Source organism: Saimiri boliviensis, chromosome 17 (assembly GCF_048565385.1).
Source record: "Saimiri boliviensis isolate mSaiBol1 chromosome 17, mSaiBol1.pri, whole genome shotgun sequence".
NCBI classification, from domain to species: domain Eukaryota; kingdom Metazoa; phylum Chordata; class Mammalia; order Primates; family Cebidae; genus Saimiri; species Saimiri boliviensis.
In genome coordinates this window covers 52,432,959-52,445,615 of record NC_133465.1, presented here as the reverse complement: position 1 = coordinate 52,445,615, position 12,657 = coordinate 52,432,959, and the positions used below count along the sequence as shown (strand labels likewise).

The following is a 12,657-nucleotide window of genomic DNA, read 5'->3' as shown; positions in this document are numbered from 1 at the left end:
AGCTGGAAGCATCATGTTATTTGATTTCAAACCACATTATGAGGCTACAGTAATAAAAACAGCATGGTACCGGTACAAAAACAGACACATAGACCAATGGAACAGATTAGAGAGCCCAGAAATAAAGCCACACACCTACAATGATCTGATCTTCAACAAAATCCACAAAAACAAGCAATGGGAAAAGAACTGTCTATTTAATAAATGGTGCTAATTGGCTAGCCATGTGCAGAAGATTGAAACTGGACCCCTTCCTTACACTACATACAAAAATAAACTCAAGATGAATTAAAGGCTTAAATCTAAAATCAAAAACTATAAAGATGCTAAAGGCAATCTTAGAAAATACCAGTCTGGACATAGGACCTGGTAACAACTTCATGACAAAGACACCAAAAAGCAACTGCAACAAAAGCAAAACTTAACAAATGGGACCTAATAAAACTAAGGAGCTTCTGCACAGCAAAATAAACTATTAACAGCATAAACAGACCACCTACAAACCGGGAGAAAATTTTTGCAAACTATGCATCTGACAAAGGTCTAATATTCAGGATCTATAAGAAACTTAAATTTACAATCCAAAACAACCCCATTAAAACGTGGGCAAAAGGATATACAAGGTATAGCAAGATGATGGACCAGAAGGCTCTACCAATCATCCCCCTGCAAGGACACCAATGTAACTGTCTACACACACACACACACACACACACACACAAATCTTCTTAAGAACTGAAAATCAGGTGAGTCCTCATAGTACCTGATTTTAACTCTGCATTGATGAAAGAGGCACTGAAGAGAGAAAATACAGTCTTGAATCCCCAATGCCACCCCTACTCAATCCCCAGCAGCAGCAAAAGAGAGAGAACATAGAAATTGTGAAGCACTGAACTCAGCGCTGTCCTGTTATAGGCAGAAAGGAAAATCAGACCAAACTCAGCTGATGCCCATCCAAGGAGGGAGCATTTAAAATAGCCCTGGCCAGAAGGGAATCACTGATGTCAGTGGTCAAAATGAGTCCTTGCATACCTTGCCACTGTGGGCTAAAGTGTTCAGTGCTCTAAGTAAACTTGAAAGATAGTCTAGGCCATAGGGACTGCAACTCATAGGCAAGTCCCAGTGCTGTACTGAGCTCAGAGACAGTGGACTGGTTGGGGGGCACATGACCTACTAAGACACCAGCTGGGGTAACTAAGGCACTGCTGGCATCACCTCTTCCCTAACCCCCGGCTGCACAGCTTGTGGCTCCAAAAGAGACTCCTTCCTTCCACTTGAAGAGAATAAAGGGAAGAGGAGCAGCACTTTGTTTTGCATCTTGGATAGGAGGTGAGCCACAGTGGGATAGGACACCAGTCGGAATTTTAAGTCCCCTGTTACAGGCTCTAGCTCTCACACAACTTTTCTAGACATACCATGGATCAGAAGGGAAGCCACAGCCTTGAAAGGAAGGACCAATGCTGGCAGCATTCATTACCTTCTAAGTGAAGAGCCCTTGGACCCCCAAGTAACCAGCAGCAATACCCAGGACTACATCAAGGGACTTTAGTGAGCCTCTGAGAATTGCTGGCTTCAGGTGAGACTCAGCATGTTACCAGCTGTGGTGGCTATGAGGCGAAACTCCTTCTGCTTGAGAAAAGCAACTTTGTCTTGCACCTTAGGTACCAGGATGGCCACAGAAGGGTAGAGCACCAAGCAGCCTCTTGGGGTCCCAATTCCAGGATTTGACTCTTAGATGGCAACTCTAGATCTGCCCTAGGCCAGAAGAAAACCCATTGCCCTCAAGAATGCATCCCAAGTCAAGCAGCATTCAACACAAAGTTACTTAAGAGCCCTTGGCAGTAGTCTGGCAGTACTTCTCATAGCCTGTGGTGGCAGTGGCTATAGTGTGAGGCTTTTCAGCCTTTGAAAAGGCAAAGGAAGAGGGGCAAGAACTTCTTATTTGAGTGCCAGCTCAGCCACAGTACAAGAGAAAACCGCATAGTCCCTGACTTGCATACGGCACCTCTCGACCTACCTGGGGCCTGGGGAAACTCATCACTCTGAAGGAAAGGACACAGGCCTTTGCCACTTGCTGACTGCAAAGCCCCATACCCTTGAGGGAACATAGGAAATAGTTAGGAAGCGGCTACAGCAGGCCTTGGGTGAGACCCAGTGCTGCACTGGCTTTAGGTCTCACACAGTACAGTCATAGCGTTAGTGGCCACAGGGATGCTTGTGTCACTCCACCCCCAGCTTTAGGTGGCTCAGAACAAAGAGAGAGACTGTTTGGGAGAAAGTAAGATAACAGAATAAGAATCTACCTGATAAACCAAAGAATTGTCCCGAATCTTATCCAAGACCATCAGGGCTCTACAAGTCTGCAAGAATCACAGTGTTACTAGGCTTGCCATGCTCCCTAAAGCAGACACAGCTTAGATCACAATACTCAATTCCTTTCAAATACCTGTAAGTTCTTCCCAAGGACATGTACAAACAAGCCCAGACAGTGAGACCACAGAAAATACCTAACTCTTCAATGCCCAGACACTGAACAACATCTAGTAGCATCAACAACATTCAAATAACACGACCTCGCCAAATGAATAAGCCACCAGGGAACAATACTGGATAAATAGAGATATGTGACTTTTCAGACACAGAACTCAAAAGAGCTGTGTTGAGGAAACAAATTCGATATAACAGAGAAGGAATTCAGAATTCTACCAGATAAATTTAACAAACACACTAAAATAATTAAAAACAATTGGGCAGAAAATCTGGAGCTAAAAAGTGCAACTGGCATACAGAAGAATACATCAGTCTTTTTAATAGCAGAATTGATTAAGCAGAAGAAAGAATTAGTGAGCTTGAAGATGGACTATTTGAAAGCACACAGTCAGAGGGGACAAAAGAAAAAAGAATAAAAAACAGTGAAGTATGCCTATAGGATCTAGATAATAGCTTCAAAAGGGCAAATCTGTATGTAGTTGGCCTTAAAGAAGAGATAGAGAAAGAGATAAGGGTAGAAAGTTTATTCAAAGGGATAAGAATGAGAACTTTACAAACCTAAGGAAGTATATCAATATCCAATTACAAGAATGTTCTAACCACCAAGCAGATTTAACCCAAAGAAGACTACTTAAAGTCATTTAATCAAGCTTCCAAAGATCAAGGATAAAGAAAGAATCCTTAAAGTTGCAAGAAAAAAAAGAAACAAATAACATAAAATGGAGCTCCAATATGTTTGGCAGTTGACTTTTCAGTAGAAACCTTACAGGCCAGGAGAGAGTGGCATGACATATTTACAGTGCTATAGGGAAAAAGTTTTACTCTAGAATAGTATATCCAGTGAAAATATTCTTCAAACACAAAGGAAAAATAAAGATCTTCCTAGACAAAGAAAGCTAAGAGATTTTGTCAATACCAGACCTGTCCTACATGAAATGCTAAAAGGAATGCTTCAGTCAGAAATAAAAGGACATTAATGAGCAATAAATAATCACCTGAAGGTACAAAACTCACTGGTAATGGTAAATACACAGAAAAACATAGAATATTATAACACTACAACTGTGGTATGTAAACTACTCTTATCCTAAGTAGAAAGACAAAACAATGAATCAATCAAAAATAATAACAGCAGTAACTTTCCAAGACATAAACAGTATAAGAAGATATAAATAGAAAAAACCAATATATTAAAAAGGGGACAAAGTGAAGGCATACATTAGTTTTCTTTTTGCTTATTTGTTTGTTTAGGCAAACAGTGTTGTTAACAGTTTACAATACTGTGCTATAAAATAGTATTTGTAAGCCTCTTGATAACCTCAAACCAAAAAACATACACAAAAAATAAAAAGCAAGAAACCTAAATCATATCACCAGAAAAAATTACCTTCACTAAAAGAAGACAGGATGGAAAGAAAGAAGAAGAAAAAACCCAGAACAATCAGAAAACAAATTTTAAAATGGCAGGAATAAGTCCTCACTTATCAATAATAACATTGAATGTAAATAGATTAAACTCTTCAATCCAGACACAGAGTGGCTGAATTGAAGAAACAAGATTTACTGATCTGTTGCCTATAAGAAATACATTTCACTTATAAAGACACACACAGACTAAAAATAAAGGGATAGAAAAAAGATATTCCATGTCAATAGAAACTCAAAAAGAGCAGAACTTCCCAGACTTATATCGGAAAAAGTAGGTTTCAAGACAAAAGCTATAAGAACAGGCAAAGCAGGTCACTATATAATAGTAAAGGGGTCAATTCAGCAAGAAGATAAAACAATTTTAAATGTATATGCACCCAACACTGGAGCACCCAGATGTATAAAGCGAATAGTATTAGAGCTAAACAGAGAAATGGACTCCAATACAATAGTAGCTGGAGATTTCAACACCCCACTTTCAGCAATGGACAAATCTTTCAGACTATTAGCAAAGACACATCAGATCTAATCGGCACTATAGGCCAAATGAATCTAATAGATATTTACAGAACATTTCATCCAATGGCTGCAGAATACACATTCTTTTTCTCAGCATATGGATCATCCTCAAGGTTAGACCACATACTAGGTCACAAAACAAGTCTTAAAAACATTAAAAAGAAATTGAAGGCTGGGCACAGTGGCTCACATCTGTAATCCAGTACTTTGGGAGGTCGAGGCAGGTGGATCACTTGAGGTCAGGAGCTCAAGACCAGCCTTATTAACATGGCAAAACCCCATTGCTACTAAAAATAAAAATATTAGCTGGGCATGGTGGTGGGTGTCTGTAATCCCAGCTACTCAGGAGGCTTAGGAAGGAGAATCACTTGAACCCAGGAGGCAGAGGTTATAGTGAGCTGAGATCACACCATTGCACTCCAGCCTGGGAGACAAAGTGAAACTCAGGCTCAAAATAAAAATAAAAATAAAAATTGAAATAATATCCAACAGCTTATCTGATCACAATGGAATAAAATTAGAAATTAATAACAAGAGAAATTCTGGAAACTACACAAATACATGGAAATTAAACAGTATGCTCCTACATGACTAGTAGGTTAATGAAGACACTAAGAAGAAAATTTAAAAATGTATTGAAACAAATGATAAAGGAAACACAACATACTACAACCTATGGGATATAGCTAAAGCAGCCCTAAGATGGAAATTTATAGCCATAAGTACCTATATGAGAAAAGAAAAAAAAATTCAAATAAACAATCTAACAAAGCATCTTAAAAAAACTAGAAAAGCAAGAGAAAGACAAATTCAAAATTAGTGGAAGAAAAGAAATAATAAAGATCAGAGCAGAAACAAATAAAATTAAAACAAAGAAAAAATACAAAAGATAAATGAAACTGAAAGTTGGCATTTTGAAAAGTTAAACCAAACTGACAACCTTTATCTAGACTAACTAAGAAAAAAACAAAGATACAAACAAATAAAATCAGAAGAGAAAAAGGAGTCATTATAATTTATGCTGCAGAAATTCAAAGCATCATTAGAGGCTACTATGACCAATTATATGTCAATAAATTGGAAAGACTAGAAGAAATGAGCAAATTTCTGGGCACATAAAATCTACCAAGATTGAACCAGGAAGAACTCCAAAATCTGAAGCAATCAGTAATATGTAACAAGATTGAAGACCTAATAAAAAGTCTCCTAGAAAAGAAAAGCACAGAATCTGATGGCTTCACTGCTGAATCATGCCAAACATTTACAGAAGAAATAATGCCGATCCTACTCAAACTATTCTGAAAAATAGAGGACAAGAGAATACTTCCAAACTCATTTTTCAAGGCCAGAATTACCCTGATACCAAAACCAGATAAAAACACACGGAAAAACAAAACAAAACAAAACTACAAGTCAGTATCTCTGATGATTGCTGATGCAAAAATCCTCAACAAAATACTAAAACTGAATTCAACAATATATTAGAAAGATCACTCATCATGATCAAGTGGGATTGATTCCTGGGGTGCAAGGATCGTCCAACATATGCAACTCAATTAATGTGATACATCATATCAACAACATAAAGGATAAAAACCATTTGATCATTTCAATTGATGCTGAAAAAGCATTTGATGAAACTCAACATTCCTTCATGATAAAAATCCAAAAAATTTTGTACAAAAGAAACATACTTCACCACAATAAAAACCATATACAACAGACCCACAGCTAGTATCATACTGAATGGGGAAAAATTGAAAGCTTTTCCTTTAAGATCTAGTACATGACAAGTATGCCTACTGTCACTGCTATATTCAGCATGGTACTGGAAGTCTTAGGTACAGTAATCAGATGAGAGAAAGAAATAAAAGGCATCCAAATTGGGAAGAAGTCAAATTATCCTTGTTTGCAGATAATATGATCTTATATTTGGAAAATCCTAAAGACTCCACCAAAAAACTATTCAGTAAAGTTGCAGGATACAAAACTAACATACAAAAGTCAGCAGCATTTCTATATACCAACAGTGAACAATGTGAAAAAGAAATAAAAAATATCATCCCATTTACAGTAGCCACAAATAAAATTCAATACCTAGGAATTAACTTAACCAAAGACCTGATAAATCTCTATAATGAAAACTATAAAACACTGATGAAAAAATTGAAGAAGACACTAAAAACTGGAAAGATATTTTATGTTCATGAATTAGAAGAATCAATATTGTTAAAATGTCTTTACTACCCAAAGGAATCTACAGATTCAATGCAATCCCTATCAAAATAACAATGACATTCTTCACAGAAATAGAAAAAAATTTTCTAAAATTTATATGGAACCATAAACACTCAGAATAGCTAAAGAGCTAACCTAGGCAAAAAGAACAAAACTGGAAGAAGCACATTACCTGATTTCAAAGTATACACAGAGCTATAGTAACCAAAATAGAATGGTACTGGTATAAAAACAAACCCATACACCAATGGAGCAGAACAGAGAACCCAGAAACAAATCCTCACACCTACAGTGAACTCATTTTTGACAAAGGTGCCAAGAACATACACCAAGGGAAAGACAGTCTTTTCAATAAACGGTGCTGAGAAAACTGGTTATCTATATGCAGAAGAATGAAACTAGGCCCCTATCTCTTGCCATATACAAAAATCAGATGATGGATTAAAAACTTAAACCTAAGACTTCAAACTATCAAGCTACTACAGGAAAACAGTGGGAAAAATCTCCAGGACATTAATTTGGGCAAAATTTTCTTAAGCAAATCCCACGAGCACAGGAAATCAAAGTAAAAATGGATAAATGTGATCACATCAAGTTTAAAAGCTTCTGCATAGAAAGGAAACAATCAACAAAGTGAAGAGATAATCCTCAGAATGGGAGAAAATATCTGCAAACTATCCGGCTGACAAAGATTAATAACCAGAATATATAAGGAGTTTCCTAAATCTATAGAGAAAAAAAATAATCCAATAAAAAAATGGGCAAAAGATTTGAACAGACATTTCTCAAAAGAAGACATACAAATAGCAAACAGGCATATGAAAAAGTGCTCAACATCATTGATCATCACAGATGTGCAAATCAAAATTACAATGAGTTATCTTACCCCAGTCAAAACGGCTTATATCTAAAATAAAAGCCTAGTGAAAGGGGAACCCTTGTACACTGTTAGTGGGAATGTAAATTAGCACAACCACTATGGAGAACAGTTGAGAGGTTTCTTAAAAAACTAAATATTGAGCTACCATATGATCTAGCAATCCCACTGATGAATATATATCCAAAAGAAAGAAAATCAGTATATTTAAGAGATATCTGTACTCCTATGTTTGTTGCAGCACTGCTCACATTTGGAAGCAACCTAAGTGTCCATCAACACAACAGATGAATGGATAAAGACAATGTGGTACTTATACTCATGGAGTAATATTCAGCTGTTAAAAAGTATGAGATCCTGTCATTTGCAATAACATGGATGGAAATGAAGGTCACGTTAAGTGAAATAATCCAGGCACATAAAGACAAACATCACATGTTCTTACTTATTTGTGGAATCTAAAAATTAGAACAATTGAACTCATGAACACAGAAAGTAGAAAGATGGTTACCAGAGGCTGAGTAGGATAGTGGGAGGGTTGTGGGTAGGGATGGCTAATGGATAGCAAAAAATTGAATGAATAGGACCTACTATTTGATAGCAAAACAGGATGACTATAGTCAATAATAACTTAATGGTATATATTCTAAAATAACTAAAAAAGTGGAATTGGGTTGTTTGTAACAAAAATAAAAAATGCTTGAGGGAACTGATACCCCATTTTCCATGATGTGACTATTTCACATTGCATGCCTGTATCAAAACATCTCATGTACTGCATAAGTAAATACACCTACTATGTAGCCACAAAAGTTAAATATTAAAAAATTAAAAATAAATAAAAAGTGGGAAAAGGACATGAACACTTTTCAAAAGAAGACATTTATGCAGCCAACAAGCATTTGAAAAAATGCTCAACATCACTAATCATTAGAGAAATGCAAATCAAAACCATAATGAGATAATATCTCATACCAGTCAGATGACTATTATTAAGAAGTCAAAAAATAACAGATGCTGGCAAGGTTGTGTAGAAAAGGCAACACTTATACACTGCCAGTGGGAATGTCAACTAGTTTAACCACTGTGGTAAGCAGTTAGGTGATTTCTCAAAGAACCTAAAACAGAATTACCATTTGACCCAGGAGTCTCATTATTGGGTAGATACCCAAAGAAATATAAATTGTTCTGGCATAAAGATATATATGCATGTGTGTGTTCATCACAGCACTCTTCACAATAGCAAGTCAATGCACCTCAGTGGTAGACTGGATAAAGAAAATATAGTACGTATATACCATGGAAGACTATGCAGCCAGAAAAGGAATGAAATCATGTTCTTTGCAGCAACATGGATGCAGCTGGAGGCCATTATCCTAAGCAAACTAATGCAGGCATAGAAAATCAAATACCACATGTTATTACTTATAAGTCGAAGCTAAACATTGAGTACATATGTACATGAAGAAAGAAACAACAGATACTGAGGCCTACTTGAGGGTGGAGGATTGAAGGAGGTTGAGGATTGAAAACTATCTATCACGTACTATGCTTATTACATTAGTCATGAAATAATTTATACACCAAACCCCTACAACACATAATTTACCTATATAGCAAAACTGCACATGTACCCCTAAACCTAAAATAAAAATTAAAAAAAAAAAAAGAAAGTGAATACCAAAAAAAAAAAAAAAAAGACTCTGGTATTTAGACTAAGCAGAAGAGAGAACTATTTTTCCCTTAAAACTAGTCTTTTCTTTCCTTTTTACTTTTCTTCTTCTTCTGTTTTTTTTGTTTTGTTTGGTTTGGTTTTTGTTTGTTTGTTGTTGTTTTGAGATGAGGTCTCACTCTATCAACTAGGTTAGAGTGCAGTGACACCATCTTGGCTCACTGCAACCTCCATCTCCCAGGTTCAAGTGATTTGCGTGCCTCAGCCTCCAGAGTAACTGGGACTACAGGCATATGCAACCATGCCTGGCTAATTTTTGTATCTTCATTTAGCAGAGACAGGGTTCCACCATGTTGGCCAGCTGGTCACAAATGCCTCAGCCTCCCGAAGTGCTGGGATTACAGGTGTAAGCCACCATGCCCAGCCTACACTATTGTCTTTTTTAGTTGTGCTATACATGTAAAGGCAGTAGAAAATAATGCTAGTGTTAAATAAGTTTAAAAACATCTCAAAAGCCTACTTAGGGTTTTTCCAAGATATCTAGAGCACATATGTCATTATATATCTCCATTCAACTAAAAATTCTTACTTTCCGGTAGAGATGAAAATCCTGAATTGACCAAATTGCTCATAAACTCTTCTAAATTCACTGTCCCATCCTCTGAAAGAAAATGCAAACCAGAGGACATAGAAAAATAAATAATCACATATAAGAAACAGGCAACTATAATATAATTGCTATATTAAGAAATAATTTATAGATATGGCTTTGAAATTTAGATATATATTCAATCAAAAAGACAGGTACATACATATCATTCAGACACAAGTTTGTATACTCATCCTCCATAGATTTTTCCACTGCATGCTGCTGCTGAAAATAACTAGAACACAACTGACAATAACTAGAACCCAGATGAATGCAGAGGTACAAGAAAGCCTTGATAATCTATGAATCAGAAAACCTCTTCAGAATTCTTGAAACACTCAGAATCATGTTATCTAAGATAAAGGATACCTAGAAATACATTAAATACTCACCACTGAGAGCCACATTGTTCAGTGTTCTTTCAATCACATCTTGGGGTAATGGAACTCCTACACTTTCCATTATGAAGCCTAGGTCATCAGGGTTAGCTACATTTTTCTTAATGGAGGCCAGAACTTTCAAGGAGTCTTCTGTTTCTATAGAAAAAAAAAAAACCCACAATACAGGAAAACTTCTTAAACACTCAAATGTTATTAGTAGGTCCTGAAAGATAGTAATAACTACTGCTACTACTACCTAATGAGTACTGTCTGAGCTTGCCAGGCACAAGCAAGCTCATCTCAGAGATTACATATATCATCTCATTTAATCCCACAAAAGCTCTGTGAAGTCAGTACTAATATTTCCCTTATTTAAGAGACAAGTAAACCTAGCCTTAAAGAGGCTATTCTGGCCTAGCATGGTGGCTCATGCCTATAATCCCAGCACTTTAGGGGGCCAAGGTGGGTGAATCACCTGAGGTTGGGAGTTTGAGATCAGCCTGGTCAACATGGTGAAACTCCTTCTCTACTAAAAATACAAAAATTAGCCAGCTATGGTGGCAGGCATCTGTAATCCCAGCTACTTGGGAGGCTGAGGCAGGAGAATCACTTGATCCTAGAGGTGGAGTTTGCAATGAGCCAGCCTGAGCCATTACACTCCACTCTGTGCAACAAGAGTGAAACTCTGTCTCAAAAAAAAAAAAAAAAAGAGGCTATTCTGCCCAAGAATCCATAGATACTAAATATGAAATCAAGTGTGAAGTCCAGGGTTTCTGACGTTACAGACAGAATGTTTAACCATTATGCTAACCAAATCATTGTAGATATTTAAATCTGAGATTTAAGAATGATTACATAAAAAGAAAACTCAGAAGATCTGCTTATTCTCTTCTCTATCATATCGGAGGCTGAGAATTCTATTAAAGATATGATAACTATCTTAAATTAATTCTTTTGCCTAATATTGAATAAGTGGTCATAATTTAATATGACTATTATCAATTTTTTTAATTTAGAGGATTATTTACATCCATCAACACATATGCATAGAAATGTCCCCCAAATAATGGAAAGCTTGGGACTAACATTTAACTACCAAAAAAGATAACATTTAATTTGGAAAGTACCATGGGTAAATTACTCTTCCAAGTAAAAAAAATGTTAAGCATTATATTATGATAAATGCCATTTTATCATAAAGATTAACCCAGTATGAGTTTAAGCTTATGAACCACTTAACTAGGAAAGTCTTATAGGCCTCAATTAGAAAACCAAGGATTAAGGAAAAACTATTTCATCTACTAAAAACACTTAATATCTTAAACAATTTCATTTTGTAGCTACCTAAATTGAGTCTTTTGAATTCAGTTCTGTTTCAATTTAGAAAGCATTTAGAAAGAGTTTAGAAAATATTAAGCATTTAAACTCTTCTTAAAAATACTGGCTGCTTCAAGGAGACTCAGGGAATCCAAAATAGTTGTGAATTTGCTAATTAAATTAGCCAAAATTTTAAAGAGACCTAGAGGTTCCACAGACTTTTTTTTTATGTTGAGGATGCCAGTTAATTCAATATATTAAAAACAGATTACATACAATCCCTTATGGCTGGGTAGTGGAGTACTGAAAGAATACTATAAAGAAAGTGTATATGTTTCAGTATGTTCCTATATGTTTCTAAATGTTTCAACAGTGAATTGTCTCATGATAAAATCTCATTTAAAAAAATATATATTGTATTTTAGGTTTTGGGGTACATGTGAAGAACATGCAGGATTGTTGCATAGGTACATACATGGCAATGTTATTTGCTACCTTCCTCCCCATCACCTATAGCTGGCATTTCTCCCCATGTTATCCCTCACTGTCATCTTCTGGTACACCAATCAGGTGCAGATTAGGTCTTTTCATGTAATCCCATATGTTTTTGAAGGCTTTGTTCATTTCTTTTCACTTTTTGTTCTCTTTTCTTGCCTTCTCATTTTATTTCATTGATTTGATCTTCAATCTCTGATATCCTTTCTTCTGCTTGATCTATTTGGCTATTGAAACTTGTGTATGCTTCTTGAAGTTCTTGTGCTGTGTTTTTCAGCTCCATCAAGTCATTTATGTTCTTCTCTAAGTTGGTTATTCTAGTTAGTTATCCCTCCCCAACTCCCCAACCTCTGCTGTCCCTCCCCTGGAAGCATTCCCTTTGAAATGTGGCACTAGACAAGGATGCCCTCTCTCACCACTCCTATTCAATTTAGTATTGGAAGTTCTAGCCAGAGCAATCAGGCAAGAAAAAGAAATAAAGCGTATTCAATTAGGAAAGGAGGAAGTCAAATTGTCTCTATTTGCAGATGACATGACTGTATATTTAGAAGACCCTATTGTTTCAGCCCCAAATATCCTTAAACTGATAAGT

At 36.2% G+C, this 12,657-nt stretch overlaps 1 protein-coding gene across 10 annotated transcripts in view; it reads right to left on the bottom strand.

The window, feature by feature from the left end:
- The window catches only part of EFCAB13 (EF-hand calcium binding domain 13), a 277,023-nt gene that overhangs the window by 102,064 nt on the left and 162,302 nt on the right, over positions 1-12,657 (bottom strand). For all 10 annotated transcript variants that reach the window (XR_012514684.1, XM_074388801.1, XM_074388793.1 and 7 more), the window contains 2 exons: positions 10,266-10,409; positions 9,814-9,885 (listed from right to left, as the gene is read on the bottom strand). Coding sequence is in view for 9 of the 10 variants with exons in the window: in XM_074388801.1 (XP_074244902.1) it covers positions 9,814-9,885; positions 10,266-10,409 (216 nt within the window). In the remaining variant the exon portion in view is untranslated. The remainder of the gene's footprint in view (positions 1-9,813; positions 9,886-10,265; positions 10,410-12,657) is intronic.